Source organism: Larus michahellis, chromosome 4 (genome assembly GCF_964199755.1).
Source record: "Larus michahellis chromosome 4, bLarMic1.1, whole genome shotgun sequence".
In the NCBI taxonomy this organism is placed as follows: Eukaryota; Metazoa; Chordata; class Aves; order Charadriiformes; family Laridae; genus Larus; species Larus michahellis.
In genome coordinates, this window is record NC_133899.1 from 47,364,692 (window position 1) to 47,390,806 (window position 26,115).

The 26,115-nt window shown below is 42.3% G+C and overlaps 2 protein-coding genes across 27 annotated transcripts in view; both read left to right on the forward strand.

The window, feature by feature from the left end:
• CELF1 (CUGBP Elav-like family member 1) overlaps positions 1-19,199 on the forward strand; it is a 70,968-nt gene extending 51,769 nt beyond the window's left edge. For 21 of the 23 annotated variants that reach the window (XM_074584370.1, XM_074584359.1, XM_074584363.1 and 18 more), the window contains 3 exons: positions 783-926; positions 2,500-2,668; positions 8,722-11,680. In XM_074584370.1, the coding sequence (XP_074440471.1) occupies positions 783-926; positions 2,500-2,627 (272 nt within the window). In that variant the 3' untranslated portion in view covers positions 2,628-2,668; positions 8,722-11,680. Of the gene's footprint in view, positions 1-782; positions 927-2,499; positions 2,669-8,721; positions 11,681-13,313; positions 13,463-19,061 lie in introns of those variants that run through there. The other 2 variants (XR_012586678.1, XM_074584349.1) reach the window with 2 other exon arrangements.
• Positions 15,935-26,056, forward strand: RAPSN (receptor associated protein of the synapse). 4 transcript variants are annotated; one of them, XM_074584375.1, is made up of 8 exons: positions 15,939-16,556; positions 19,062-19,241; positions 20,657-20,815; positions 21,157-21,255; positions 21,353-21,475; positions 24,123-24,176; positions 24,812-25,011; positions 25,779-25,990. In XM_074584375.1, the coding sequence occupies exons 1-8, from the start codon at positions 16,341-16,343 to the stop codon at positions 25,849-25,851; spliced, it is 1,104 nt and encodes a 367-aa protein (XP_074440476.1). In that variant the 5' UTR covers positions 15,939-16,340; the 3' UTR covers positions 25,852-25,990. The 4 variants fall into 4 exon arrangements, with proteins under 4 accessions (XP_074440474.1, XP_074440476.1, XP_074440475.1 ...); XM_074584372.1 differs by having other exon boundaries at positions 15,944-16,556; positions 19,062-19,400; positions 25,779-26,056; XM_074584374.1 differs by lacking the exon at positions 24,123-24,176 and having other exon boundaries at positions 15,940-16,556; positions 19,062-19,400; positions 25,779-26,056.
• Positions 26,057-26,115: the final 59 nt, after the last annotated feature.

Sequence of the window (26,115 nt, forward strand, 5' to 3'; positions counted from 1 at the left end):
TTATCTGCAGAGGTGTTTTTTTTGATGGCATTTTTTAGAATCTTAAAGTTACTGAACAGAAAGAAAGAAAACCTGTGAGGTGTCTCTCTTAAGGGCTGTCCAAAGTAGTTTTTATACAGGAAGCTTTTCCCGGGATTTGTCTAGTCTTAAATGCTTAGTAATAGTACTCCTCCATCTTCTTGGAGAACAGGAGAGTATGAGTCTGCGGCCTGATATATCCCACTGTCAGAGAATCAGTTGTGGTTTATGTTAATTTTTTTTTCTTGGTCCTTCACTTCTTCCCACAGATACTTAATGCCAGTCTCTTCACTCTTCATATTCAGCATCAATTTAACATGTAGTGTAATGAACAATGCAAGAGTAAATTTTCAGCAGAATGTAGGATGATGTTTAGAAAAGAATCTGTCAGATTTCAAATAATGTGATTACTTGTATTGAGATTTACTTAGTTTCTTTGGGCCACAAGCTTTGCATAGCCATTTTTGTTTAGTCAGCGTCTGAGGCTCAGACTTACTGTTCAGCTTTCATTGCAGCAAAGATCTGTGAACCAATTTGGTACAATGTGGAAATAGTGAGAAAGAGCTAGAATTATTTGAATGACCAGAACCAGGAAAGGGTCATGCTGTTTTATTCTGGAATCAAGTACTCCACAGAAGTGGGAACAGCAGTTTCATTGTTTTATCTAGAAAATTTGGCTTGAATGGCTCTTTCACCTTCTTTTTGTGTAGTGAGTCTGTTATCCATGCTTTTTCTGAATTTATATTCCTACTTGTTGTTTGAAGGTCCAGAGGGAGCCAATCTGTTTATCTACCATCTCCCCCAGGAGTTTGGGGATCAGGATTTGCTGCAGATGTTCATGCCATTTGGAAATGTCGTCTCTGCCAAGGTTTTCATTGATAAGCAGACCAATCTAAGCAAGTGTTTTGGTACGTTGGGTCTAATTGTTACCTGTAGAAAGGTGTCTTCTTTCTAGTTATCTCTTTTCAAGTAAATTTTCTAGTCTAGCTTTGAAGTCAAGTAGTGACGCTTTCTCTATATTCCTAAAAAAAAAAAATCAATCTGAACTATTCCAGCACTGAACTGTATTTTTTTGATTTTCATTTTGACTTTTTGCTTTTCCCTGATTTCATACTGCTATGCCTCATTATACTGTTTTGGCCCTAGATAATTCACTATGATTCATGTTTGCAGACTGTAATCATGGTATAGTTCCTCCTCTTCACCCTTTCTGTCTTTTCACTAATTGTTTACATTGCCGTATATGCTACTTACTACATTACCATTATGAATGATTTCTATTAACATTTTTATATATAATTATTATGGCTACCATGTAGTGCAGAAGCACTTGACTCTGAAGTTTTGTAAATGCGCTGAAGGCAATTTTTAAAGCTTCCCCCTAATTCTTGAAAACTTAGTAATAGTAAAAATCTTTTCAGCTTTTATTTATTACCTAACTTTGGTTGCATTTGCTCTGCTTCCTGTGTGTTTAGATGGGAGGCACATCAGGGTGGGAAGTGTATCCTAAAACTGTAAATCAACCTGTCGTGCTACTGTTACTATGCAAATAGATTATTTTCAGTTAACTGATAAAGTCTGTGATGCCAAAAGGGCAAAAAACGTATTCTCGCTTAGCTTGTGTAGTAGGAGGCTGTGCATGTGGACTGAAAGATTCATGGTTTTATTTTCCTCACGTTGAAACCCCAGTGCGAGCAGTTGAAGCATTTTTGTAGTGCTGTAAGATCTCATGACTCTTTTGATAGATGGAGATTTGTGGTGGTGGAATAGGAGAGGTGAGCCTTTCTCTATGGTTTTGATAGTTCTGTTGCCTACATAATATCCTGTATTTTTTAGTAATAGAGGCAAAAAACGTGGATAATCTGATGCTTTATAAGAACAGAAAATATGCTGAGGATCAGGCTGTAACACCTGCATATGGAATCATCTCCCCAGGTAGTGATGCCAGCCATTGACTGGAGTTATTCAAAATGGATTCTTTCAAAAATCTGGAGAAGTTTGTTTTGAGGATGCTCTTTTGTCCAAGAGAAACCTAAACATAATAGCAGTACAGGTGCCACACTGCTTTGACAGCTACTTCACTCCAAAAAAATCTATTCCCATAATGCCAAGGGTGTGATTTCAGCCTTGTATCTTTAATGACCTTTCATATATAGATTAACATTTTCCAGGTTTGGTTTTCTCCCAGGTATGAGTTCTTTATAAAACAAACAGCAGTACTCGTTTTTGTTGGAAGACTAGAAATTTTAATTTCCTGAGCTTTGTATATCTTTTGGGCAAAGTTCTATATGTCAGAAAGCAATGCTTTGTCTGAGAGCCCTTAGTAAGAAGTTTTTATGAAGAGTCTAGAACAGTTGTGAGCTTTTGAAAATGGCATTTTGTGCAAGCCTCTTCTACCTCGTGAGTACCTGCGTTTCCAATTGTGAGTAGCTGTTGTGGACAGCTTTGGCATGGTGTAATTATGTATTTTCCTTTCTTCAGGTTTTGTAAGTTACGACAATCCTGTGTCTGCACAGGCTGCCATTCAGTCAATGAACGGCTTTCAGATTGGCATGAAGCGTCTGAAAGTACAGCTTAAGCGCTCTAAGAATGACAGCAAGCCATACTGAGCGCCCCTCCCCTCCGGGACTGGAGTGAGAAGGATCTTCTGGTAAGTTGGAGAGGAGCGCGCTTAGTGATTCGAAGCCCTAAGGCTGTGTTTTTACAGTCCTGGAAGCTGATCCATGCCTTCTATCTGGCACATCTTCCCCTGAAGACTCGGCTGCAGCCTCTGCTGAGAATCGTGCTTCGGATGGAGGACAAGTTTGTGCTTTTGTTTCCAGTGTTTTACTTTGGAGTTTAGGTGCCATATCGCTGAGGTGTTTTTTTCTTCCCCCCTCCCCCCCCCCTCCTTATTTAAAGTTTGCTGTGTTTGTAACCAGTGTGTGTTGAGAAGGACCAATGCCAGCTCCTTGCGGGTGGGGAGGGAAGGTTAAAGGGAGCATCAGAAACTGACACCACACTGCCTTGGGGTAGAGAGAAGGGGAATCAGAACTGATACCACACCACCATGGGGGAGAGGAGAAGAGAAAGCAGAAATAACACAGAACAGCTGATGAAAACAAAGATGGGGAAGGAGAACTGAGTCATCAAAGTTTGGGTGAGCAAATAACTGGCTCCATGTAGCCTTTGTCATGCCCCATCCACTCTTAGAAATTTCCTTAACTGTATGCCATGGTGGAGATATAGTAAATCATCTCTAAAGGAAGAGACAGGCTAGAAGGGTGAACACATTAACAAGCCAAAGGAAAACTGCAGTGATTATTTTTTTTGCTGTATATAAAGTAGTGTTTATATAGCACTGTGAATGTACACAGCACTTTATTAGATAATGTCCCTGCCCAGAAAATTTCACTGTCCATTTACAGTTGAATATTAATGAGATGCAGTGAATTTCTCCATATTTAAGAAAACTTATCCTATGTACTTTATCTAGGTTTTGTAGAAAGGCATAGAGACAGACAGCTTAGTCTGTATGAATACATCTGGGACTGGAAACAAGAAACTTTTGATCCCTGGTAGCCTGCAGAATTTTTTTGACAACTTTTCTTCTTAACAGTTCATCACATTTCCCATTTCTGTGGAATAATGTCCTTTTTGCAGCATATTAATTTGAATTCATTCTGATAAGCATAATGTAAGTGCTGTTTGTTTCTCTATTAAAATGTCTGTTAAATTGAGATACAAAGCCCGGAGGTACCCTAACACAGCTCTTGAGGCTCCTGTTTCATACGTGTTCTCATAGCATTTGATTTCTCAAGTCTTAACTGTGTTGCAAAGATAACTTCCTGGCTTTCTTTTTTTTTAAACAAAACACAGAACAATTTGTGCGGTGATTTGGTCTAGTAATTAAGTATTTCTTATATACTGCAGTTTTCCTTTAAGGTGGTGTGTACCAGAGCAAAACAGGCTAACACAGGAGCTGTGGAACCAGAGCAGAGCATTGAGCCATTCAGTCTTATTCTGTTTTTTTGGTACTAGCTGTTATCTTCTACATTGAAGGAAAATTGAACACACCCCTTCAGTGAACCCACACTTTTTCTGCACACTTGTGAAATTGCTAATGCATTGCTAAGGGCCTTTGTTATACACTGGTTTTAGGGGGCTCAAAGGACTTTTGACACTCTGGCCTGAGTTGTTTTAAGAAATCGGAGTCCCATTTTATGACTACCAAAATCCACCTCTGTCACAAGAGGAAGTTTACAATTTCTGTGTGTCTTTAACAGAAGTTCCATTTACCTCATATTTTCTCCTTTTTCCTTGTTTTCTTTGTATTCCTGGTTTGTGATGCTGTTTCCCAGGGCACCAGCTAACACTGCAGTCTGGGAGCAAGCTGCTGAATAGTGAGCGTGTGGGTCAGACATAGGGTTAGGACTTTCTGTTCTGCTCCAGCAGGAGGAGCACTAAACCCATCAAACCTGAGATCGTGCTCAGGATCTGCACCCATGTGCGGTGGTCTTTTGGGGATGCTGGGCATTCCCAGGGACTGGTTCCCCGGGATCTCAAACCTCAGAAGTACAAGGCCTGACCCATAGCATCCAAGAAGAGCCCTTTCCATTCTTAAATTGAAAATCAGTTGATGCTGGTCTGTCTATATTGATGGCAGGCAGGTAAATCTATCAGTATTATTCAAATCACTTTGTGGTGGCAAAGGTTCAAAGGCCAGATTGCCAAATTTCCCAGTTATGCTGGCATGTGGTACCCTTCTGTGTTAATTATTTGAATCTCTCTAGAAACGTGAACATACACTTAAGTGAACCATGTACACTTGAATTCTGCACGATGGGAAAGATGTGTCCTGGTTTTCTGAGAAAAGAGTGTTGGAGTGTGAAGGCCTCCAGGGTGATAGTGGGATTTTTTTTTTTATAAATAATATACTTTTCAAAAAAAGAAAAAAAAAAAGAAAAAAAAACACATAGTTGGGAGCAACTGCTCCAAGTGCAACCTGCTGTAACCAAGAATGTTGTTTCTATTTTTATAGAAGTTTTATACCGCTCCAGGGTGGAGAATATTTATTACCTAAATTATTTCACTGGAAAAAAAAAAAGGCCAGGGTTTTGTAGAATCCTGAATGTGATTGTTTTACACACATAACGATGTGCATGATTGAAACTACTGATTTTCAGTGGCCTGTTTGCAGCCCAGCAACTGCTAAATGGGGAAGACGAACGCTGTGAACCAGTGGAGGAGAGCACTGCGCTCTGGGGTCTCTACAGTCACTCTTACCTTCTTTGCACCCTACCCCACTGTACTATCTGAGACCTTTGTCCTGTTTTTCTTTTAATCTGATACTCTGGCCTCTTTATTAGTCATTTCCGTTGCCCAAAATTAGGTATTTTAGCTTCTGCATCCAACAGTGTGTCCTCAGTACTGTAACTTATGGATCAAGCTTGGCATTGTTGCAAATAGGTGCAACTCCTGTTGACTTTAGGAAATTCACTGGTTTACACTGTGGCTTAGTTTGATCAGTGACTCCTCCCGGACATAATCACCTTAAGACACCTAAGTTGGGCTAGCTCTTGTGCCTTACTGGCATAACTATAAGTATTGCCAAAAAGAAAAAAAGAAATCTATGCAGGTTAAATTTTAGATGTGATCCTCAGATGGTTTGAATCAATGTGGTTCTGCTCTCTTCAGTAGAGCTGCATAAATTTTCACCAGCTGAAGATGCTGCCCTTCTTGTGTATTTGTTTCAGATTTCCCTTTCTTGGTGTATCAATGTATATGTTGCCAAAGTTAATAAATGTATCAAGTTTGTGACTTGAGCAGATTTTTTTCTGATAACAGAACTGATCAGATAAAGTCAACATTTCTGTGTCTGTCTGGTGGCTGCTGCTGACTCTGGAGATTTAGGCTCTTGCCTTCCAGTCTTAAGCCAGTTTTCTTTTTCACTCATTGTCAGGGAAGTCTGGGATTTTTGGGGACTTGGGGCTTTTAAATTTTATTTTATTTTTCATTGCTGTCATGCTCTTATTCAAGCGCAAATCAAATCAGTGTCAAATGCTTTATTTCCTGGATAGTAGGGTAAGACTTGGGTGAGTTCAAATACACTGCAGAAGGATTGGCTTAAGTAGCCACAGGGACAAAGTATTCTGTATGCTCATAAACCAAAGAATATGAATTTTCTACAAAAAAACCTAGTAGGACTTCTGATGAAATGGAATTCCATATTACATGTGCCACCAGGAAGTACTTACATATTTTTAGAAATGAGATGGAAACAGCCTACTTCATAGATTTAATTTTTGCCTCGGAAGACATCTGATTTTACTAGATGTGTTGTAATAAGATGGAAGTATTATGAACAATTGATGTCTTGGTCTGATGCTACTTAGTATCGACTAAATGAAATAATAGGTTCTTCAGTCCTGTAGATAATCAGCAGTCCAAAATAGGATATCTCTTGGAAGTTTAGGTTTTTTCTTCCAGTAATACAAAGCTTGCATTATTAGAAAATGCCTTTAATATATAGTGATGAAATTTTAATCCTAGTCAGAACAAGGATTGGAATTTTTCAAAAGTATCTGAGGCAGTCATGGTAAATATCTCTTTATATTTTAATGATGAGGCAGTTTACTAGCTGTGGGTGATACTATCTGGAAAATGGGCACTTCAAAGTTTCTCACTGGCAAATACATCTGGCAAATAAGGAAAGAGCTTTTCATGTGTATACTGAAGGTCACATAGCATGATAGATCCTGCTTGCATGATAGAATTAACTGAATTGTTTCTTCTTGTTAATGGTTGCAAGTTAGGGAAGAACAGCCAAGCAGAGTGAAATTGTTCCTATTTCATTTGGAAATACCTAAAAGCAACTTCGATAAAGCAAATTGCAAATCAAGGGTGCAATTATGAACATGTAAAATGCTTTGAGAGCTTCCTGTTTCAAACATTTAAACATAAGGATGTTATAAGTCCCTGAGCATACCTACCACAAAAGATAAAACACAGAAGGCACAATTAACACAGTTGTAAGAATAAAACAAGGGCAAACTGGAATAACTTCCCCTAAGTCATTACGTTCTTATCTGGCATCCCATGGCTCTGCTCTTGTAGGCCAGTCCTTCCTCATGGCTTTAATGAAACTTAGTCTTTCCCCTCAAAATTGCTGAGTGAAATATTTGAAAAATCTCTATCAAAAAAACCCCAAACAAATCACACAAAGAATTTCTATGGTGCATGCTTAGGTGTCACTTGATTTCATGCCTCTTGTTTCTCATGTCTCAGTTCATGATGAATTTGCCTTTCTGGTTTAGGACTGAAATCTTATAGCTATCTGCAAACTATCTAGAGTATGTCTAGAACTACAGAAATAACTGCAAGAGTTGCGTTGTGCTCTGTTTGCTGGAGTTGGTTTAAACTCCACACTAAGTCCTTTACCTGCATTGGAAAGTATGAAGAGCAAATTAGTCTCAGCAGATGTAGTAAGTAGAGTGTTGCAGGTTTACTGGACAATGTGCTGCTTGTTGCTTTGGAACTAGAATATAATACTTGCTATTCTTAAACGTGCTATAAATGCTATAAGATAATATGCAAGTCTCACCTTGCTCTAGTCTCTAACCAGCAGCTTTGAGATGTGCTGAAGAATAAGGCCACAAACAGGACATAAAGGGGGGGGGGGCTGGGGAGGGAGGAATAAAGAAGAAAAAAACTCGCTTCCTCTCTCCCCTACTGCCCACAGTCTTCCCAAAAATGTTCTTGTCTCTTGCAGCTCACAAGCTGAGGGGAGGACACAAACGTATTTATATCACTTAATATAAGAATTATTTTATTTATAAACTCTTCAAGAAAGCTTCAGGAAACACATTTTTTTCTACTCATCAAACCGGCAACAGTGACTGTAGAGCTTCTCAGAGTCCAGAATCCCCTCCTCATGAAGTCAGGGAGCTGGGGGCTGTTTATATAAAAAGTTGGGAATGGAAATCCCCTGTGCAGGTCTAATGGTATGAAAAGTGCTCAGCTAGGACAAGTCTTAACTTGCAGTCAAGTCTTAAGGAATTCTTCTCTAATGTGTGGAGTTTTTGTGTTGTATAATCACTCCTCCCCTGCCCCCATTCCAAATCACCTACCCCCAGTTTCATGGGCTCCTAGGGAATGAGAAGGGACTGTAGCTGAAGGAAAGAACATGGATTTCCTGGGCTACTACTGCCTAAGAACTTCCCATGTTAGGATGCAAGAAAAGTCTCAGCCGTCAAACCACCTGTGAATCCCCTGTGTCCTCTGTCTTGTCTCTCATGGTCTTAGTCTCTGTGGGCAAATGTTAGCCCTGGAGCCATATTTTTTTGGAGCCAGTCTCCTGGGGAGGGAGCTTGCTCTGTTCTTCTCCTAAGCAGAGCTAGTGGAGACACTGGGCACGGGGCAAGGTGAATGCATGCTAATCAATGTGTCACTGGGCTGTGGAGTGCTCCACAGCCTGGGTGTTGAGAGGGAAATCCAGGCCTCTGCTTCCATTTGGTTTCTGGCAGTTTGATGTTTACTCGGTGTCCTTCATGTACTTCGACTTTTACTTGTCCATTGTTGGCATGTGCTGCCCTTCCCTGTCAACTCCCTTCCCCAGGAGATGTCATTGTACAGTGCCCATTCTTGTTCTCTCTCTCCGTGTTTGGATGTACTGCTCTGTGTAACTCAGTGGGTCTCCCTCTTTCTGGTTTGTTTTTTTTCTAGATTCCTGCCGTTTGTTCATCGTTGTGCCTAAAGCATGTCGATGTGGCGTTCAAGTACATCGTCCAAATCCTTGTCTCTTCAGCTTCTCTGATGCTTGAACTCTCACCTTTGACCTTGTGTTGACCTTTGATGCTGATGTGTATTTTTATTACGTTTGTTTCTTTCTTTTTTTTTTTGTGCTGCCAAATTGGTTTTGCTAGAAAGACTGCTGAAGGGGAATATTTAAATTTGCATTTGAATATAAAAGAATTTCTATTTTTCTAGACCTTCGTAAGATAACCACTTGATTTTGTGAATCTGATTCTTTGTAATTGTCTTCAGAGCAGCCTTGCTAGCATACCTTGTGGAGTATTTGTATTTCTGTGAACATACAACCAATCACTTTCTAGGCTTAGTTTTTTCTGTGTGCTTAGTTTTAAAAACACAGTTTCAAAGAAAAAGTCAATTATATGGTGTGACTCAATCTTTCGGGAGACTTCCTAGTCACATTTTGCTGATCTGGTTTCTGTGCTTGAGGAGACAGCATGTGTGTTTATGAGTTCAAACTTGTGACTTGAGTGGCATCAACAGACAACACTTGAACTACATTTTCTTCTGATTGTAGCTACATTTTTGCCCTGACATTTATTGATTTATTTTTATTATTTTTTCCCCCTGCTTCCCTGTGCAATTATCAGTCTGCAGTGAAAATTTGATCAAAGTTGATGTTGTATTTTGTTAAACTCCAGCATGCTTGGTTTTTTGTAACTACAATCTCCTCAGCAAAATGTGATGTTATTGTTTTAATCTCTCAAACTAAGATAGTGCCCAGAAATGTTTTGCATGTTTCCTGCTGTTTTCTTCACACCCTCGTATATATCACCTTCACCTCTCTGTTTTCTATAGTTTGTGCAAAAACTGAGCAATTTAATGGGTTTTAAAGGTATCCTTTAAATTGGTGTTTTTGGTATGACAAATATCTGATCAGAAGCCACCTGAGGGCATCTACCTGTGCACTTAGACTGTCTGCCTGACAGAGCACCTGGACCTTGTTCCATCTCCAGTGCTGTCAGAGGCTCCCAGGGGGCTTGGTTGTACTCTTCCTCTAGTGGAAGTTTTGGTGGAAGGGGATAGCTGGGGAGCAGGAAGGTTGGGGAACTTCACAGTGTTTCTGTTTCCAAAGTTACCTGAAGCTAGGGCTTCTTTGAAACGCTCTTTATGAGCATTTTGTGTAATTCAGGGCACATTTTTGTGAAGTCCAGCCCATCAGCCGTACCTTGGTGGCAGGATCCTTGAAGGGTCTAGGTTAGCTCTTTAAATAAAGTGTTTGAAATATCCCAGAGAAAGCATTTGTAAACCTGGTCCTACAGCTGCTGGCTCTTTTCCCAAGTGACAAGCACAATACAACAGCCTCTGAAGCTGTTACCTGAACAGGGTACCATCCCCAGCTCTCTTCTCAAGGGCCTTAGCTGGGGAATCTCTACGGAGATTTTTTAGTTTTTGTTTAGTTTTTAATTGGGTAATGAGCTAAGCAGTTTTTCTTGGCTTGCAGGGTGAACTAGAACAGGTTACTGCTTTCTGGGTAGCAGGCTTCCCCCTTCCCTACATACCATTTGCACAGGTAGAAACTGGGATGTAGCATCTAGATGAAGGCACCTGAAGAGTGTATGCTGTGATGAAGTTTCAATCAGAGGAGAAGCAAGCTAGTGTAGGTATCTTAATAGTAGAAGATAATGTGGAATGAAATCCCGGGAGAAAGGGTTTTGCTGAGAAAACAAATTGTGTTTGACTGGATAGAAATCTTACTGTTGTCCAGTGTTTGGGATAATGCAAAATGCAAAAGGATTTTTTTTCTATCCTACTCCTGAGTTGGCTGAGGATACTGTGTTCTCAATAGATATTGGCTAGACTTGTGTAGACAGTCCTTAATCTGCTTCTAAGACAGAACGTGTTTGGATATGGTATATATACCTGGGAGTGAAGCGTGAGGCTGGATGAAAAAAGGATAGACACTGATTTTTTGGGGAGGTAGGGTTGTGGGCTGGCTACTGTTAGTCCCACAGTCTGAATGCACAGGGCTGTGTGTCAGTGGGGGGCACCGATGCCCTGCAGTGCATTGAGTAACTGCCAATACATTTCTGTACATGCGCATTTGGTTCCATAAGGAACTTTGGGGAAACCTGTGGAAAAATATCTGAAGAAAACCAAAATGCCAAACGTTGGATGTTTCTTTCCTTTCTTCTTTCCTTTTCTTCCTTTGGTTGTTTTAATTGTTCTGTGGTGGTTTTAATGGATTTGAGACAGTGGAGCAGCAGCTGCCTTTCTGATTTTTGGCTGCTTTTTGTGAATAATTTAAAAAGAAAATTTACATTTTGGAGACAAACCTGTGGGCTTTTTTATTGGTACAAACATTGTATTTAACACTAGGGGTTTTGTACAGTTTTTTGCCTTTTCTACTAGAAAACAATGTAAAGTGATTCACAATGTGACGAGAAAACAAATTGCCACTATGACCAAATGTAGAGTCTGTTCTGCAGTAACGGGATTTAATCAACTCGAAGTCGTGGTTCAGTCGTAGAAATGCTTTTCTTTACCTTGTTTGAGCTGTTCCTTTTTTTTCTTGTTTTGATTTGCAAAACAAAATGTCTTTTTGTGTGAAATTGTGTTGTACTCTGTAGAGAATTACGGATTTTACTTTAATGGTTTAAAAAACAGAGGAGCACGCGTTGCTTTTCTGATCTGATCACAGAGTTTGTGTAGTGGATTTAAAAATGAAAAGATTTGTTACAAGTTTGGAACGAGCGAGTATGTGTTAAAGGAATTTTCTTCCTTTTGTGTGTGTGTTTATTTTTTTTCTTTTTGTCCCAAAGGGCAACTTAAAGCTGTTTTAATTGCACAGACACACCGACAACAAGTCATTTTGTATATGCCAAGTGTGGTACCTTCCTTTGTTTATTTGCTATTAAACTGTTTGAGAAGAGTCCTTGTGTGTTGTATTTGTGTCTTAAACTTGAGGTTCTTTTTGGGTCCAAGTGTGGGAAGACGAGTTGAAAGACTAGAGAACTGCCTTCTGATTCCTTAGCTGTGAGCCACAAAGATTTTCATGGCCCAGTACCACTTGTTCTGGATGTACAATATAGCCCTCCGTTTTTACCTCTATGTAGATGAGCTACTTTGAGTAGAAATGGAAAAGGGGGGTTTTTTTGGTTGTTTAGCCTTCGTCTCATTTAATTTGGCAGTCAAGTCCCCTTCAGACATTAGATATAGAAAAGCTGGGAATCTTGGATAATGCAAATATGTGATACACTGGATAGTGAGGTGTAGGCATACCCAGCCTCATCGAATTGGTGCTCCATAGCCACTTGCCTGTCTGTGCACTGTGCTTCACAGTGTTTCAAGGGCTAAATAACTTCGGCATAGCACCAGACTTCAGCTATACAGGAGCAGTATGTGTGCATAGTGGTGTGAGGGATTAGATAGGCATTAGATAGCTCATACTGCTCCAAAGAGCCCCATACCTGCCACTGCTTCCTTACCCCTTCCAGGAACGTGGCCAAGCTTGCTGAACCTATCCTAGTTCTGCAACGTGAAGGTATCTGCAGTCCCCAGGGAAACTCCAAATGGGTTGGGATTACTCAGTTTTTGTGATAAGCAAAAGTTACCTGCTTTGCTTTTAGAACTCAAGATACGTTAATCATTTGAAATAAAATTGAGTTGTTAAAAAAAAAAATAAAATTGGGGTAGGCAGAGTATAATTATTTTAGAAACTTGCCATGAGTTTGACACTAATATTGCCTTTCTCAGAAGGAAAGTACCACAATGGCCATGACTTTGACACATTTCTGAAAGCTCCTAAAATTCAGTGATGTTACTCCTTCCCTCTGCTGTCTCGCGTCTCAGAGACTGCAAGCATTTTCAGGGCAGCTATGTTTCTCCTCTGCGTCCTTTTCCTCTGTTATCTGGCATACTCTGTTCACCCCATTACTTCCTACATGATTGTAAATGTGAGAGCACTTGCAAGCATCAGGATTCAGTGCTGCATTCCTTTCCCTGCAGTGCACCAATTGCGAAGCGAAGCACTGAGCCACCTGTTGCAGAGTATGCTGGGATCCCCAAAGTTAATTTGCAGCTGTTGAGAAGGGAGGCTGGAGAGATTTCAGTTCAGATGTCTCGGAGGTGAAGGATGGAGAGAAACAACTGAATCAGAAAAAGGGGTTGGAAAAAGCAGGATGGAAGATTCCTGCTTGTGCAAAAAGTTGGCTAGCCTCATCTTGCAATCAAAGTAGTCAAAGCTCTCTCAGTTGCGACTTACAGAACTGATACTAGATCCCTCTGAGTAGGTGGCTTTTTTATTTTTTGAAGGTTTTTTCTTTAATTTAAAAGGCCACCACAAGCCAGTGGACAATTAAACTACAAATAAGAGCCAGTGTAATTATCTCTAAAAATAATCAGCATTTCACATGAGTTGTTGTATTTATCAACATCAATAGGAAATACACAAACCTGTAGATTAAGTCCTGATATTGAATGTTTTAGAAGAAACTTTTTTTCCTCTCATATCCACCTCCACCTTTCACTACTTGTTTTGACTCCACTCTTCCTGACTTTACCAGCTATGTTCTGCTGTCTTCATATGGCCAGGAGTCACCAGGGATACATTATGAAGAGCAGTGGGGAGGAGGACAAGCAGCTCAGTGTGGTCACTCTGAAGAAGTGACTATGTGATTAGCTACGCTGCACATATAGCTCTGCTGCATGACAGGTGAGATTCCCTAATTTGGTGTTTCCGTGCACCTTGCAGGCTTACTTATTTTAGTTCCTGAGAAGAAACTGTGGATCACTTACTGTAGAAGCTATACCTGAATCTTGTACAAACTAGAGCTATCTTGAGCCACAGGCTGATGATCACTCTGCCATTATTTTCTCAAAGCAATACAGCTAGTCAGTGTCTTGGTGACTCTACCTGTTTACCCCTCCTTATTTAGGCATTGGGCTCAGAGTGGTATATTCCATATCAGTATGTTTCTGTTTTTTGAAAATGACCAATTTGAGCTTGATGGATCTAGCCCTTATTTTACTAGGATACTAAATCTCAGTATGTGAGTTGATTCTTAAGAGACTAAGCACTGTTTCGTAGGAGAACTCGAAAGCAAGGAAGTACAGTGTGATCAACAAAATGCAAGACGGATCATTTGCCTCCTGTTAGATGGGTTTTGTCAGTCTGCAAAGCATCCTCTTCTCACTTTGTCTATTCTTTGTGGCATGTGAGTGGATATTGAGGGGAACAGTGGTTTGGTGAACTGGTCCAAAACCATCAGGATGAGTTTGAGTTACAGGAAGGTTACTTGTGGAGGTTAATTTTGCAAAGTAGTCTGCTCCAGCAAAGAATGATGTGATTTTTGTTTTCCCCCTTCTTGAGTCCTGGCTTGGTTCTGTTATGTAGCAGACTACAATGGTTGCTTTCCCTGGCCTCTTAACTTCTCCAAGTCCAGAAATCACCATTATCAGAGTTTTCCATGGGGACTGGTCTTCTCCATCTTGTGTACGTTCCACCACCCGCCTCCAGAGAGACACATAAGAATTGCTGCAGGGATGAGAGACCTTTTTTTTAATGACACATAAGAATTACTGCAGGGAGGAGAGACTGTTTTTTAATTCTGAATCGGACTTTAATGGGTGCCCTAAAATCTATAAAGTACCTAGACAATAATTTTAACAGTGCTGCTGAAGTGATTTTTGCACATTAACCAGCTGTACCTCAGCGTTATTTTTCTTCAGCCTTCTGTAGATTTTTCCCCAGTTTCTACTTCCAAAGTTTGAGAGTACACAGAGTCTATGCTGAAACATCATCTAGCACATTACTGCTCTGAAAAACGATGCTACATTAAATAATGCAAATATCATAAAGTATATAAGCTCACAAAAGAGAAGCGGTCTGATTGTAGCAAGACTTTTCTACCATTTAAAATTCTTTTCTTTTTAAAAGATTTTTTCTGAGCAAATTTTGGATAAAGGTATGGACAGGATCTCTTAAGATCATGACTGCTATGATGTAAAGCATCTGGGTAGACTGTGGTTCCTTATTCTTTTGTGTTCTGCTTTCCTTAATGTTATTACCTCAGGAAGGTTCCCTTGGGGTTTTGTTTCCTTAGGGAGCCATGACATAGGCCAGGATGGTCCAACTGGTGGCCTGTGAGATGATTCTGTTGGTATTTTCCTTTGCATGGGGAAGAACGGCCACCAAGTTCACACAGAAGCAGGGAGGCAGCTGGAGACATGCTTGGTTCTGCATGTGGGTCTCTTAAAATGCTGGATTGTCGTTTCTTCTCTTTGGCCTGTAAAAGGCTCACAAAAAACAGGTATCTGGGACTTCTGTATATGAAAAACATTAGACGTCCCTGAGGCATTCCAACCCCCCAAGTCTGGTATCTCTTCTTCTGAAGGACAGAGTAAATCTATAGATAACCAGTACTGCACCCATTACAAATGCAGTACATCAATGGGGTCATGAAACCTGACTCCTAGAGGAACCAGTCTAACTTTTACTCTTTCAAAGGTGTGTAGGAGAGTTAAAGCTATCTTCTAGTTGGGCTAACCTCTTATGCAATCAGAAGGTGCAGAAATCTGTTGCTTTGGGTCATTATTGTTATTCATTGTAAAAGATCAGCAAGTTCTGGATGCAGAACTTCAGCAGTGCCTTTGACGACACCTGTTGAAAACCCTTGGAGGACTGTCAGAGGTGACAGTGAGCAACAGTCAGTCATGAACAGAGTCTTTTCAGGATGGTTAGCCTCTTGTTGTCCCTGAAATTAAGTAGTCAGTGCTATATTTGCAGCAAATCTGTGACAGAGCTGACCTTTGGCCACAGAAACAATCCATATTTCCAGCTGAGGTCCTCAAAAGGGAGCCTGAAGTTTATGCCTGGCAAAGTATCAGGCACATTGTTGCAAGTATAATACTACATGTGTGTAAATGCTGGAGCCTTCTAGTTCATACCTTACTTTTTAAGGCATATATTGTTCTTAAAGCGACTGTCCAAGCTGAGGCTGCTGCCTCCCAAGCTATCCCACCGCCACCAGTGCTTGTGAAAGGGGGTGGCCAGAGAGAGAGGAAGGAGACAACTGAGACATCCCTGTGACTTCGGCTGATTGTCTCTCCCTGGGGTATTTATAAGCTGCATACTGGTGGGCAGGGGTGGGCAGTTGGCTCGCCGTGACCTTGGGAGCTGGGGAGCCTGACTAGCATTCCTGGGAGCCATGTGAGCCAGACTGGCAGGCGCAGCTGTAGCCAATGGGGAGGAGACCAGCACTGGCTGCTCAGATTGAGTTTCACTCCTGTCGCTTGGGATTTTTGTCTTTCTCTCGCTGTTGTGCTTTTCCTCTCTGTTTATGGGACTGGACAGGCAAAGGCACTGCTGGAGTCCTAGCATGCAAGACATTTGCCTAGTGGATTTGGGATTCTACCTTCAGTGCTGAGCAACCGCTTCTTGCCATTGCCTACCACAGCTGAAGCCCCCTGCCATGGCTGGGCTTCTATGGCTCCAAGCCTTCTGAGCACACAACTTGCCCTCCTCTATTAGGGCATTTTATGCTGTGTTCTCTTCTATGCATTTCCTTTTTGCTGTCCTTAGAGGTTAGTGTATGAGGCTTTTTAATGCATGGGAGATGGGTCAGGACCAGACAAAGCAACAGATAGAGAAAGGACTCCATCTTTACCAGTCTAATCAGACCGAAAAGGCCCTGCGAGTCTGGATGAGGGTTTTGGAGAAGTCTGCGGATCCTGCTGGCAGGTTTCGGGTTTTGGGTTGCCTCATCACTGCTCATGCAGAGATGGGCAGATACAAAGATATGCTGAAGGTAAGGCAAATTGGAGATGAATGCATGCCATTGTGTTGCACCTACTACGGAGAGTGGCTGGAGATTAGAATGTGAAATCGGGGGGTTTATTTTGTATATAGCAGAACATACCAGCTATTAAGTGCAGATTCTGGGTTGCCGTAATCACTGTATTAACCAATAGCTCCAGCCCACAAGATACACAGAATGCTACTTTTCATTGGGTCTGGTCCCTCAGGATTCGCAGGTTATTAAGGTTCTCCAGTTAATCATGGGGATCTTTCTTGATTTATTCCCCACATACAGGCACACCATGTTATCAGTCTTCAGGAAAAGGTATGAAAACAGGGCCTTTGCTCCACTTAAAGCTGTTTACAGTGTGTATGTCAGTGTAAAAAGATTTTGAAGTGGATTCTGTAGAATAAGCAGCAGTCTTGTGGAGACAAATCTGTTACCTTGTTGTTCAACTGCTGTTTGATAGCTAATATAGATCTTATGTTGCTTTTTATTACAATTATTTGTTTGCAAGGGGGCTACTTAAGAGGGGAAAGGATGCTTTTTTGGCAGGGGGGTTGAGAGACGTTCCAGGAGGAGTCTGACAGTTGAGGTCAGAGAGGGGGTCCCAATTGTCAGGACAGTATAGAACCAAGAAGGATATCGAGCTTGATGGAAGAGTGGTAAAAAAGAAGCTGAAGTTACATTTCAAGAGCATGAGGATAAACGTGTTGGATTAAATGAACAAAAAGAAGCTGATGGCGTGGATCTGAGAAGTAACAGGAGGCATACAGAGAGCAGCAGGCACTATTTGGGAGGGTGACTCAGGAATCTGGAAGACCAAGGCAAGAGGATGTTGTAATAGTGTTAAGAAACTATCCCAGTCTGAAATAGGGTCTTGCTAAAGGGCCTTGATATTCTTGTCCTGATGTTTTTGGTTGCTAGCCTGGTAATCATTCAGCATTTAGCACAAAACGTGAAGGGGGTACCCACATCACATTCAAATGGTTTTGCTAGCTCTGTTTAGAATGGGGGGGAGGCATATCTTACTAGTAAACCCATGCACATGTCAAAGCCCTATCTTAAAACCAAATACTTAGGATGAAGAAGAAAAGAGGGTTATTAATATCCTGGGAAAACATTTGAAGAAAAACAATTCTGATAAGTGATGTGGAATTAGATGATGGCAGAAACAACAGACTGATAAGGGAAGAGAAAAGCAAAAGAAGTAAGATGTGGCTACCTGAAGGAAACACTGAGGGCTTCACGGAAAAGAAACAGGCAAAGGAGTGGGATCAGTATACTTGAACCTTAATTTCTTACCTGAGAAGGGAGCAGCAAGTGGGATCAGAGTAGGTGAATTTTACTTCTTCCCAGTATTAAGAAGGAAAAACGACATAAGTGAAACTGATTTTATACCCTGAGTGATCAAGAGGAAGGAGAACTTTAGCAATAAACCATTGAGAGAGGAAATGACAGGAGAAACGGGGTCTGAATTAAAGGCATGAAATTAACTGTGATTTAGGAAGGGCTATGATGGCTCAACCTCTTATGGAGAGAAAAATTACTTCACACCAAGGAAAGAGGCTGTGGCAATCAGGAAATAATGAAGAACTTGTACAAAGGTAAGGGAATGTGGGGAAGCATGAGCTAATGCACATCACAGGGTCCACATAGCAGCTTTCCTGAAGTGCTAAGGAAACTGAGAATATATATACCCAAAAATACACAATTTATGGTTGGGGTGGGTTTTTTTATTTTGTGAAGAATGTAAAATGTTCTAGTAGCTTAAATTATTATGTATTGCCACTATACAAAAAAGAAGTAATTGATTCCCTTAGCAATTGTTATCCATAAATCTAACTGATAATCTCTAATGAAAACACATACTGAGGAAATAGCTAAATATTTACCTTTGCTACTGGTATTAATTCAAGCCAGCAATGGGCTTGGTTCATCACAAAACACAGAAGAGCCACTGCTCAGAAGTGTTTGCAGTCTAAAAGAAAGAGACTTCAAATCATTTAAGAGAACTGTATGCAACGAATCCTGAAGCTTATCGAGCAAAAACTGTCAAGACTGCAATTTGTTGGTAAAGAAAATTGATGAAAGAAGTAGCTTACTTTCTTTTATTAATTGAGCACTTTAATATCTCAAGAATTCCAGAGAAAGTGAAATAAATTAAACCGAGTGAAAGAAAGCTGAGCTGCGTTGTGTTAGATGTTTCCTGCTTCACCTGCTTCTCTTTAGGGCCATTTAACAGCTTTTTTCCACTAACCACCAGACTAGTTCATCTTCCTTGCCCCAGAGACTGTGTGGAGAGAGGGAGAGGTTTCTTAGACTGCTCATATGCCTCTTAAACTACCAGAAAACTGCCCAACATATATGACGTTTCTCAGTCCGCGCTGCTGGATTTCCCTGCCCTGCTCAGAGATGAGCCACTTCTCCAGTACAGGGTGCTCCTCTGTGGGTGTTTGAGCTGTATTTAAATAAACCACACACTTTTATAAACACTGTCTTTTCTACTTAAAGTTTGCAGTGGTACAGATTGACACAGCACGGGAGCTGGAAGACCCGGATTACCTTACAGAGAGCTACCTAAACCTGGCTCGCAGCAATGAGAAACTCTGTGAATTCCAGAAAACCATCTCGTACTGTAAGACGTGCCTGAACATGCAGGGTACCACTGTGAGCCTGCAGCTGAATGGCCAGGTGAGCCTCAGCATGGGCAATGCCTTCTTGGGCCTCAGCATTTTCCAGAAGGCTTTGGAGTGCTTTGAGAAAGCTTTACGCTACGCCCACAACAATGATGACAAGATGCTGGAGTGTCGAGTCTGCTGCAGCCTCGGGAACTTCTACGCCCAGATAAAGGTGCGGTAACCTAAGCGATGGAGGGTGATTGTCTGATGGATTCAGGAAAGAACTGGAAATGGTGTGAATGTCACCTTATTTCTTTGATATAGAAAGTGAAGTACTGAGAAAGCGTCGTAAGCTAAAATCTCTTCATTGTAAAATCATCATCGAGTATTCTCCTTCACAGTAAGGATGGGAGGATTAGTGTAATGTTTATACAGCACAGCAGAAGCAGCTGTGAATATTCCTGTGTGTTGAAAAGATCAAACTTAGCTTCAAAGAAAATCACATCAGAGGGCTGGCAGCCAGAACTCATGGATTCTCTATTTCTACCACTATTGCGGGCAAATAGCTATTTTTATGATCAAAACCAGGCAGGAACTGAGGGTGGGGGTGCTTTGGCAGTTCTAACTTCTATTACAAACAGCAACAAATAGGTTTTCCTCACAAAGTCTTGATTTTTGTCACTAATGGAAGACTCACCAACTGAAGTGTTGAAAACTATCAGTAAGCTTCCCTCATAATACCAAAAAAAAAAAGAAAAAGAAAAGAACATTGTGCTGGGTACTTTTAGGGAGAAAGGAAATTTTAAAAGTTGTCGTTTCCTTTGTGCATCTTGCAGAATTAGAAAATATGACGACTTTTTCATTTCTGCAGTCTCATGTAACTTACTTGAGAATGGTTTTAGATATTTAGATTATAGTTTTACATACTTATTGTAAAAATAAAATTTCTTTCTAAAACACTTTTAATGCAGGAAGGTGCTGAAAAATTAAAATATGTTATATCATTGCTTATTGTGGATTTGGTGAGGCCATGATTCTTTGTTCCTCTTTCCTGCAATGATGGATAACCAGCCTCTTTGAGATCCTGACTTCACCATATGGAGAACGTGAGGGCTCCATGTAGATGTTGAAAGCAGAGATGATGTAAGAGCAGAGAAAGTTTTCAGCCTTTGGTTACAGAGGAGGGTAAATGGTTCCTGCAGAGTAAAGCCAAGGGCATATTATGTAAAATCCATTTGCTGTATCATTGCCCCAGTGTCCTGAACCCAGAGAGTAATATGAATTTAGTATATGGCAATTCTACCTCCCACAGTTTGATATCCAGTGAAAACATCTAGTGAAATACGGCATGTGGAAGAGGAACAGCAGGAGTTGAAAGGTGTACAGAAATCTGCTAGCTGTTGCAGTTAGTAAATAAAAAATGGTTGCTTTTTTTTTCTCTTTTTTTTTCTTTATTTTGGCTGTAACTGCTGCTTGTCTGCCTTACAGGACTACGAGAAAGCCTTGTTCTTCCCATGTAAAGCAGCTGAGCTGGTGAATGATTATGGAACGGGCTGGAGCTTGAAGTACCGTGCAATGAGCCAGTATCACATGGCCGTGGCCTATCGGAAGCTGGGGCGCTTGGCAGATGCTATGGACTGCTGTGAGGTATAGGGTGCAGGCAGATGCAGAGCTGTCAGAGGTCTCTGCAGGGGGATCTTGCCTACAGGATTGGGAGGAAGAGAGATACCATGGCATTCGCGCTTGACTCTAGATGTTCCTGCTGCCTCCCAGTCTTAAGAGCTGTGGTTTCAGCACCCCGGGGAGCCTCAAAAGTTTGGGTCTGTGAATGGCCCTTGGTTGGGAATATGTGGACAAGGCTTTACTTGCCTTAAAAAGATTGTGCCGTTTCTTTGGAGCTGACTTTTCAGTGACTGGAGTGCACAGTCCCAGCCTTGCTGTTTTGAACAAGGAGCAAGCTCTTACTGACCGAAGACTATTTCTTTCAGGAATCCATGAAGATTGCCCTGCAGCATGGTGACCGGCCTCTGCAAGCACTGTGTCTGTTGTGCTTTGCAGATATCCACCGCAGTCGCAAAGACGTGCAGGTACAGCTCTTTCCTGCCAGGAAGGACAAAGGGGATAGCAAGAGGGTGGGAAAAGCAAGCCATAGCAAAACATGTGTTTTCCCCCTTGCTTCTGCAGACGGCCATTCCTCGGTATGATTCTTCCATGAGCATCATGACAGAGATTGGAAACCGCCTGGGCCTGATCCAGGTGCTGCTAGGAGTGACTAAGTGCTGGATGATCCAGAAGGAGCTGGACAAGGTCAGTTACAAACTTGTTTCTACAGAAGTTCGTTAGACAAAATTAGCGCATACAGTCTTTTTTCTGACCCATATGCCCATCACAGCATGGTACAGACCTGTAACCCTTGGTTCTACCAATAGGGTCTGTTGCTTGTACAGTTACATTTCTCTGAATGGTCCCTCTCAGCCAGGAATTCGTTACTAATCCCCATTCTGAGTCAGACTGCTAACTTCCAGATTGGCCTCATTAGTCAGTCCTGACGACTTTAAGCACTACCCTGAGGAACCAGCACTGAGGGAAGGAAGCCTGCTCCTGACATTGTAGGCAATCAGCTTATGCTCTGAAATAGATTCCACTGCCTACTTTTTAGCTATATGACTAAGCTCGTTGTTGTGATAGTGATGATGTTTAGACAGCTCTACAGCTCCACTGTGTGCTTTGCAGACAAATGTGGCATCAAATTCCTAGAGAAACTTTGAAGGTACATAAAAGGTGATGTGAAACAGAGAAATGAGAGCCGAAAAACATTTGGGAATAGACAACCAGTCAATATAGTATAAGGGGGGTGACGTTACTTATTTTTAAAACACTTAGGCAGTGTATGTATGTTAAAATCCAGATTGCACTAGATCCAGCAGATTGCACTGCAGAAACATTACTGGGCTGCAGAATGAGATGCTCAAAGGTTAGCCTTGAACTAGCGCTGAACAACTTGGAATGCCTGCACAGTGCCACATAAGGATGCTGGTTTGGATGTAGATATGATGAAGATTCACTCTTATCACTCAAACAAGACACAAAGAATTTTAGCTCAAGTGAAGCATCCCAGGTATTAGGAAATCAAGTATGTCACCATCAGAAAAGACAAGTTCAGGGTGCTGTCAGCAACTGAGTTGCCTACAGCGGGGAATCAGTTGGGTGAGATACACCTTGCAATCTCAGTAAATAAACACTATGTTTGCAATGGAAGAAGAAACTGTGGACTTAAAAACTTTATTCAGTGTAATCCCTTCCCAGACTCATACCTTATATTCAAAGGAATGGGACAGGACACAGCAGGTATGCCTCTACATAAGAGAATATTCAGAGCACTCATCAAATCCCTGCATCCGCTGATCCCACCTCCAGCCATTGCCACCCTCTGATATCACAAGCAGTTCTCAGCTGTGAGAGCCTGGTGGGGGCTTTGTGCAGAGTCCTAATCTCACCAAAACCCACAAAAGAAGAGAACGAATAGATGAATCTTGTATTCTGTTCCAGGCATTAGGAGGAAGTCAGCCCTGGTGGGTCAGGAACCCACCATTGTCCCAAATGTGACCTCCTCAAATGTCACAGCCCTGAATACTCCACCCAAGCCTGCCCTTCAACTTGGCAGTCCCAGTTTCCATTCCTCATGCTACTCGCCCCAATATCAGTTACCAAATAAAGCAGTTTGCTAACTTTCCACTTGCAGATTCCCTATTCTTGTCCTAGCTTCCTTCATCTTCCTGGTCTCCTTGGCCAGTTAGTCCATTTTCTTTCATTTGCCTATAGTCAATACTATTGCAGATCCTCCCAGGCTGCTGTCACAACCTGCTTGCCCAAACTCTTGTGCAACCTCATATTCCTGACAAACTGTCCCCTGGACTTTTCAGTATCTCTTCCCTGACCCCATATGCTTCACTTTGATTCTTAGTCACGGTCATTAATTTCAGTGTTTTCCAGTACAGAGTCACTCTTCCTAGGCACAGCTCTCAGTTATGTTGTACCTGCTAGCCTTCCCTTTTCTACAAGCTCATTATCCTAGGTTGTTGCAGCCACCACAGGTCAAATGCCATCCCCCTGTATTTAAAGTGCATTCTTTCATCTCCTCTAGTCCTCTTCTCTTAGAACAGCAGTAATGACAAATTATAGGGTAGAAATTTTATAATGTTCCTCCTGAAAACTACTGCATCACAAGGGAGACATCATCTTCCCCTTGGACAAATCTGAAGCAGATTTCAGTAGTTCTGGAAAACAGAGCCTGTTGATGAGAACAGTGAGGAACACCGTGGCATCTAGGGGAAAGTAGGGACTCATTTGGTATAACAGCTGCTATGCTAAATACTTTTCCTTCAGATTGAAAAAGATGGATATGGATAGCAGTACACTCCTACATCATGTGTAGGTAGGACAAAGTGAATGTATGAATAGCAGGGGAAAAAATGGAAGAGCGTGGTGTGTTGGTGGTGTTGATCCCTTTCCTCCCCTCTTGGAGTTGCCCAATGATTATTGAGCCTATAGAGTAGGATGAGGGAAAGGCTCGCTTGGCTTGTGATTCATCCCAACCCCAATGAGCATATGTGAATGAGTTTAAATAAGTCTCTACTCTCTCTGCTTGGAAACAGCAGTGTCTGCCAACATCATACCTCTACTTTGTACTGTGTGGCTAGAACAGAAATGTAGCTCTTGGATTATTTGTGGTCTTTCAGAAAGCAAGCTTTTCTTATGGATGTACTTTTGGGAGGGGAGGGAAATCTGCCAGACAGCTATCTTGCATCTCCAGAGTTGCAGTGATGCTTGTTTATCCAAGTTCTACTCTGTCCCTCTTTACCTCTTTCTTTTAGTAACTCCCATGGGGCATTCGTACAAGTCTGGTTTTGATCTATCAGACTGAGAACTGATGATGCATGCTCTCCATTCACAGGCTCTGGAAAGCATTGAAAAGGCACAGGAGCTGGCAGAGGGACTAGGGAACAAGGTAGGATCCTACAGCTTCTCCTCAGCACTGTCCGTAGTCTTCTGTCAGGCAACTTAAAGTGGCAAGCACTGAAATATCCAGACTTGTTATTGCTTATTAACGTGTCCGTATTAACCAGTGAATGCTTGGGACTTGCTTTTATGTGAAGCATGTCGTTGTGGGCAGTTGCACAGATGATCATCAGTGTGCAAGTCTGAAAAATGAGGGAGGAGTCACAGTGGGAGAAACAAAGGGTAGTGGGAAGCAGTAAAAATGGAGAATTAAACAAGCAGAGTGCTAGAGGATTGTGTCTCTTCTTGAAAAATATTATTGCCCTGAGCAGCAGCTGAACTATGTGCTGGCTGGAGGCAAAGGGAAGTGAAATATCGTGTATGTCATGGATAGCTCAGGAAAACCATCTTGATGAAAGAGCTGCAGAATACCTCAAACCTGTCTCCCCTTTTGTGATACAGAGAAGTAGGTTAATGGCAGGAAGTGCTGAGAGACCAAATGTCATTATGACTGATCCTATCCCTCGGGCAGCTTTCTGTGCTAATGTTTCTCTAGCTGGTTGATGGGGCTGCGGTGGTTTCCACTCTGGTTACTGGTGTGTATTCACCTTGTTGTTCACTTTTGTTTCTGCCTTTCATGTGCAGCTTGGCCTGCTGAAGCTCCACTGCCTCTGTGAAAGGATCTATCGCACAAAGGGACAGCAGCGAGAATTGCGTGACCATGTAGTGAAGTTCCATGAATGCGTGGAGGAGATGGAGCTGTACTGTGGCATGTGTGGAGAGTCCATTGGGGAGAAGAACAACCAGCTCCAGGCCCTGCCTTGCTCCCACTTCTTCCACTTAAAGTAATGAGCTGGAAGTACTAAAGATCCTTGTCATGATATCAGTCGTAGGAAAGAGCTGTTCATGGAAAGAGCTATTCACGGCCAGAATAGGACAGTCTTAATTATGCTGTTCCCCAGGTCTTTGTCCAGCTAACCTGTGCCCTGCAGGATCCTATTGCTGTGTTGTGCATTTCATGGCCTTGAAGGGTGAGATTCAGCCACACTATCCACCCCGCTCCCACTTCTGTCCTCTAAGTGATTGTTCACCGATGTCCTCACCTTGCGGGTGCTTAGGATTCTTGTTTAAATCCTCTTGGGAAATCAGTTCTTCACTCCCGGGGGCAGTTTGGATTTCTCCCCTGAATTGCTCCCGCTTTCTCTCTTGCCTAGAGGTACACTGAGGTGCAGGTGTTCACTCTGTTACTGTGCTACTGCCAGGAAGGAAGTTGTCTGTCCCATCATTTTATTCTTAGAAGAAACATGAGTGTAACAAAACACTTGGTTCTGAAAATTAAGAATTTAAAAACACAGCCTCACAATGACACCAGAATTAGGATCAAACTCCTGGGTGGTGAGAGGTGTCCGATGACCCCTGTGGATCTGTCTCCATCTGTACTGGAACTTATTTTTGTAGAGGAATGGGTGGAAAAAGAGATCAAATCTTTGGCGGTGACGGGAGGGAGCTCTGTTATGAGTTTAATATACAGAATAGCCGGGGGGGGGGTGCCCGGGGGAGCCTCCAGCCGCAGGGCACGGAGCCCCCCCGGAAACGCCTCTTCCCTTCGCAGGTGCCTCCAGACCAACGGGACCCGGGGATGCCCCAACTGCCGCCGCTTGTCGGTGAAGCCCGGCTACGTCTGACCCGCCGGCTCCGCTGGGCCCCCCCGCCGCTCCCCGAGGCCCTTCAGGCTGTGCCTGTGGGTCCGCGGGGCCGGGGTGGGCGGCGGGGGCCCCCTCGGCCTCCCCTCCGCACGGCCGGCTCCGGATCGGCCCGGCCCCACTCCCCCCCACCCCGCTCCCCCGCTCCTCTGTACGGGGATGGACTGTAATAAAGCGTATGGCCGGGAAAGCGCCGCGCCTGCCTCCGCCGCCGGGCTCGGGGGCGGGGGGGGGTGGGGTGTGTGG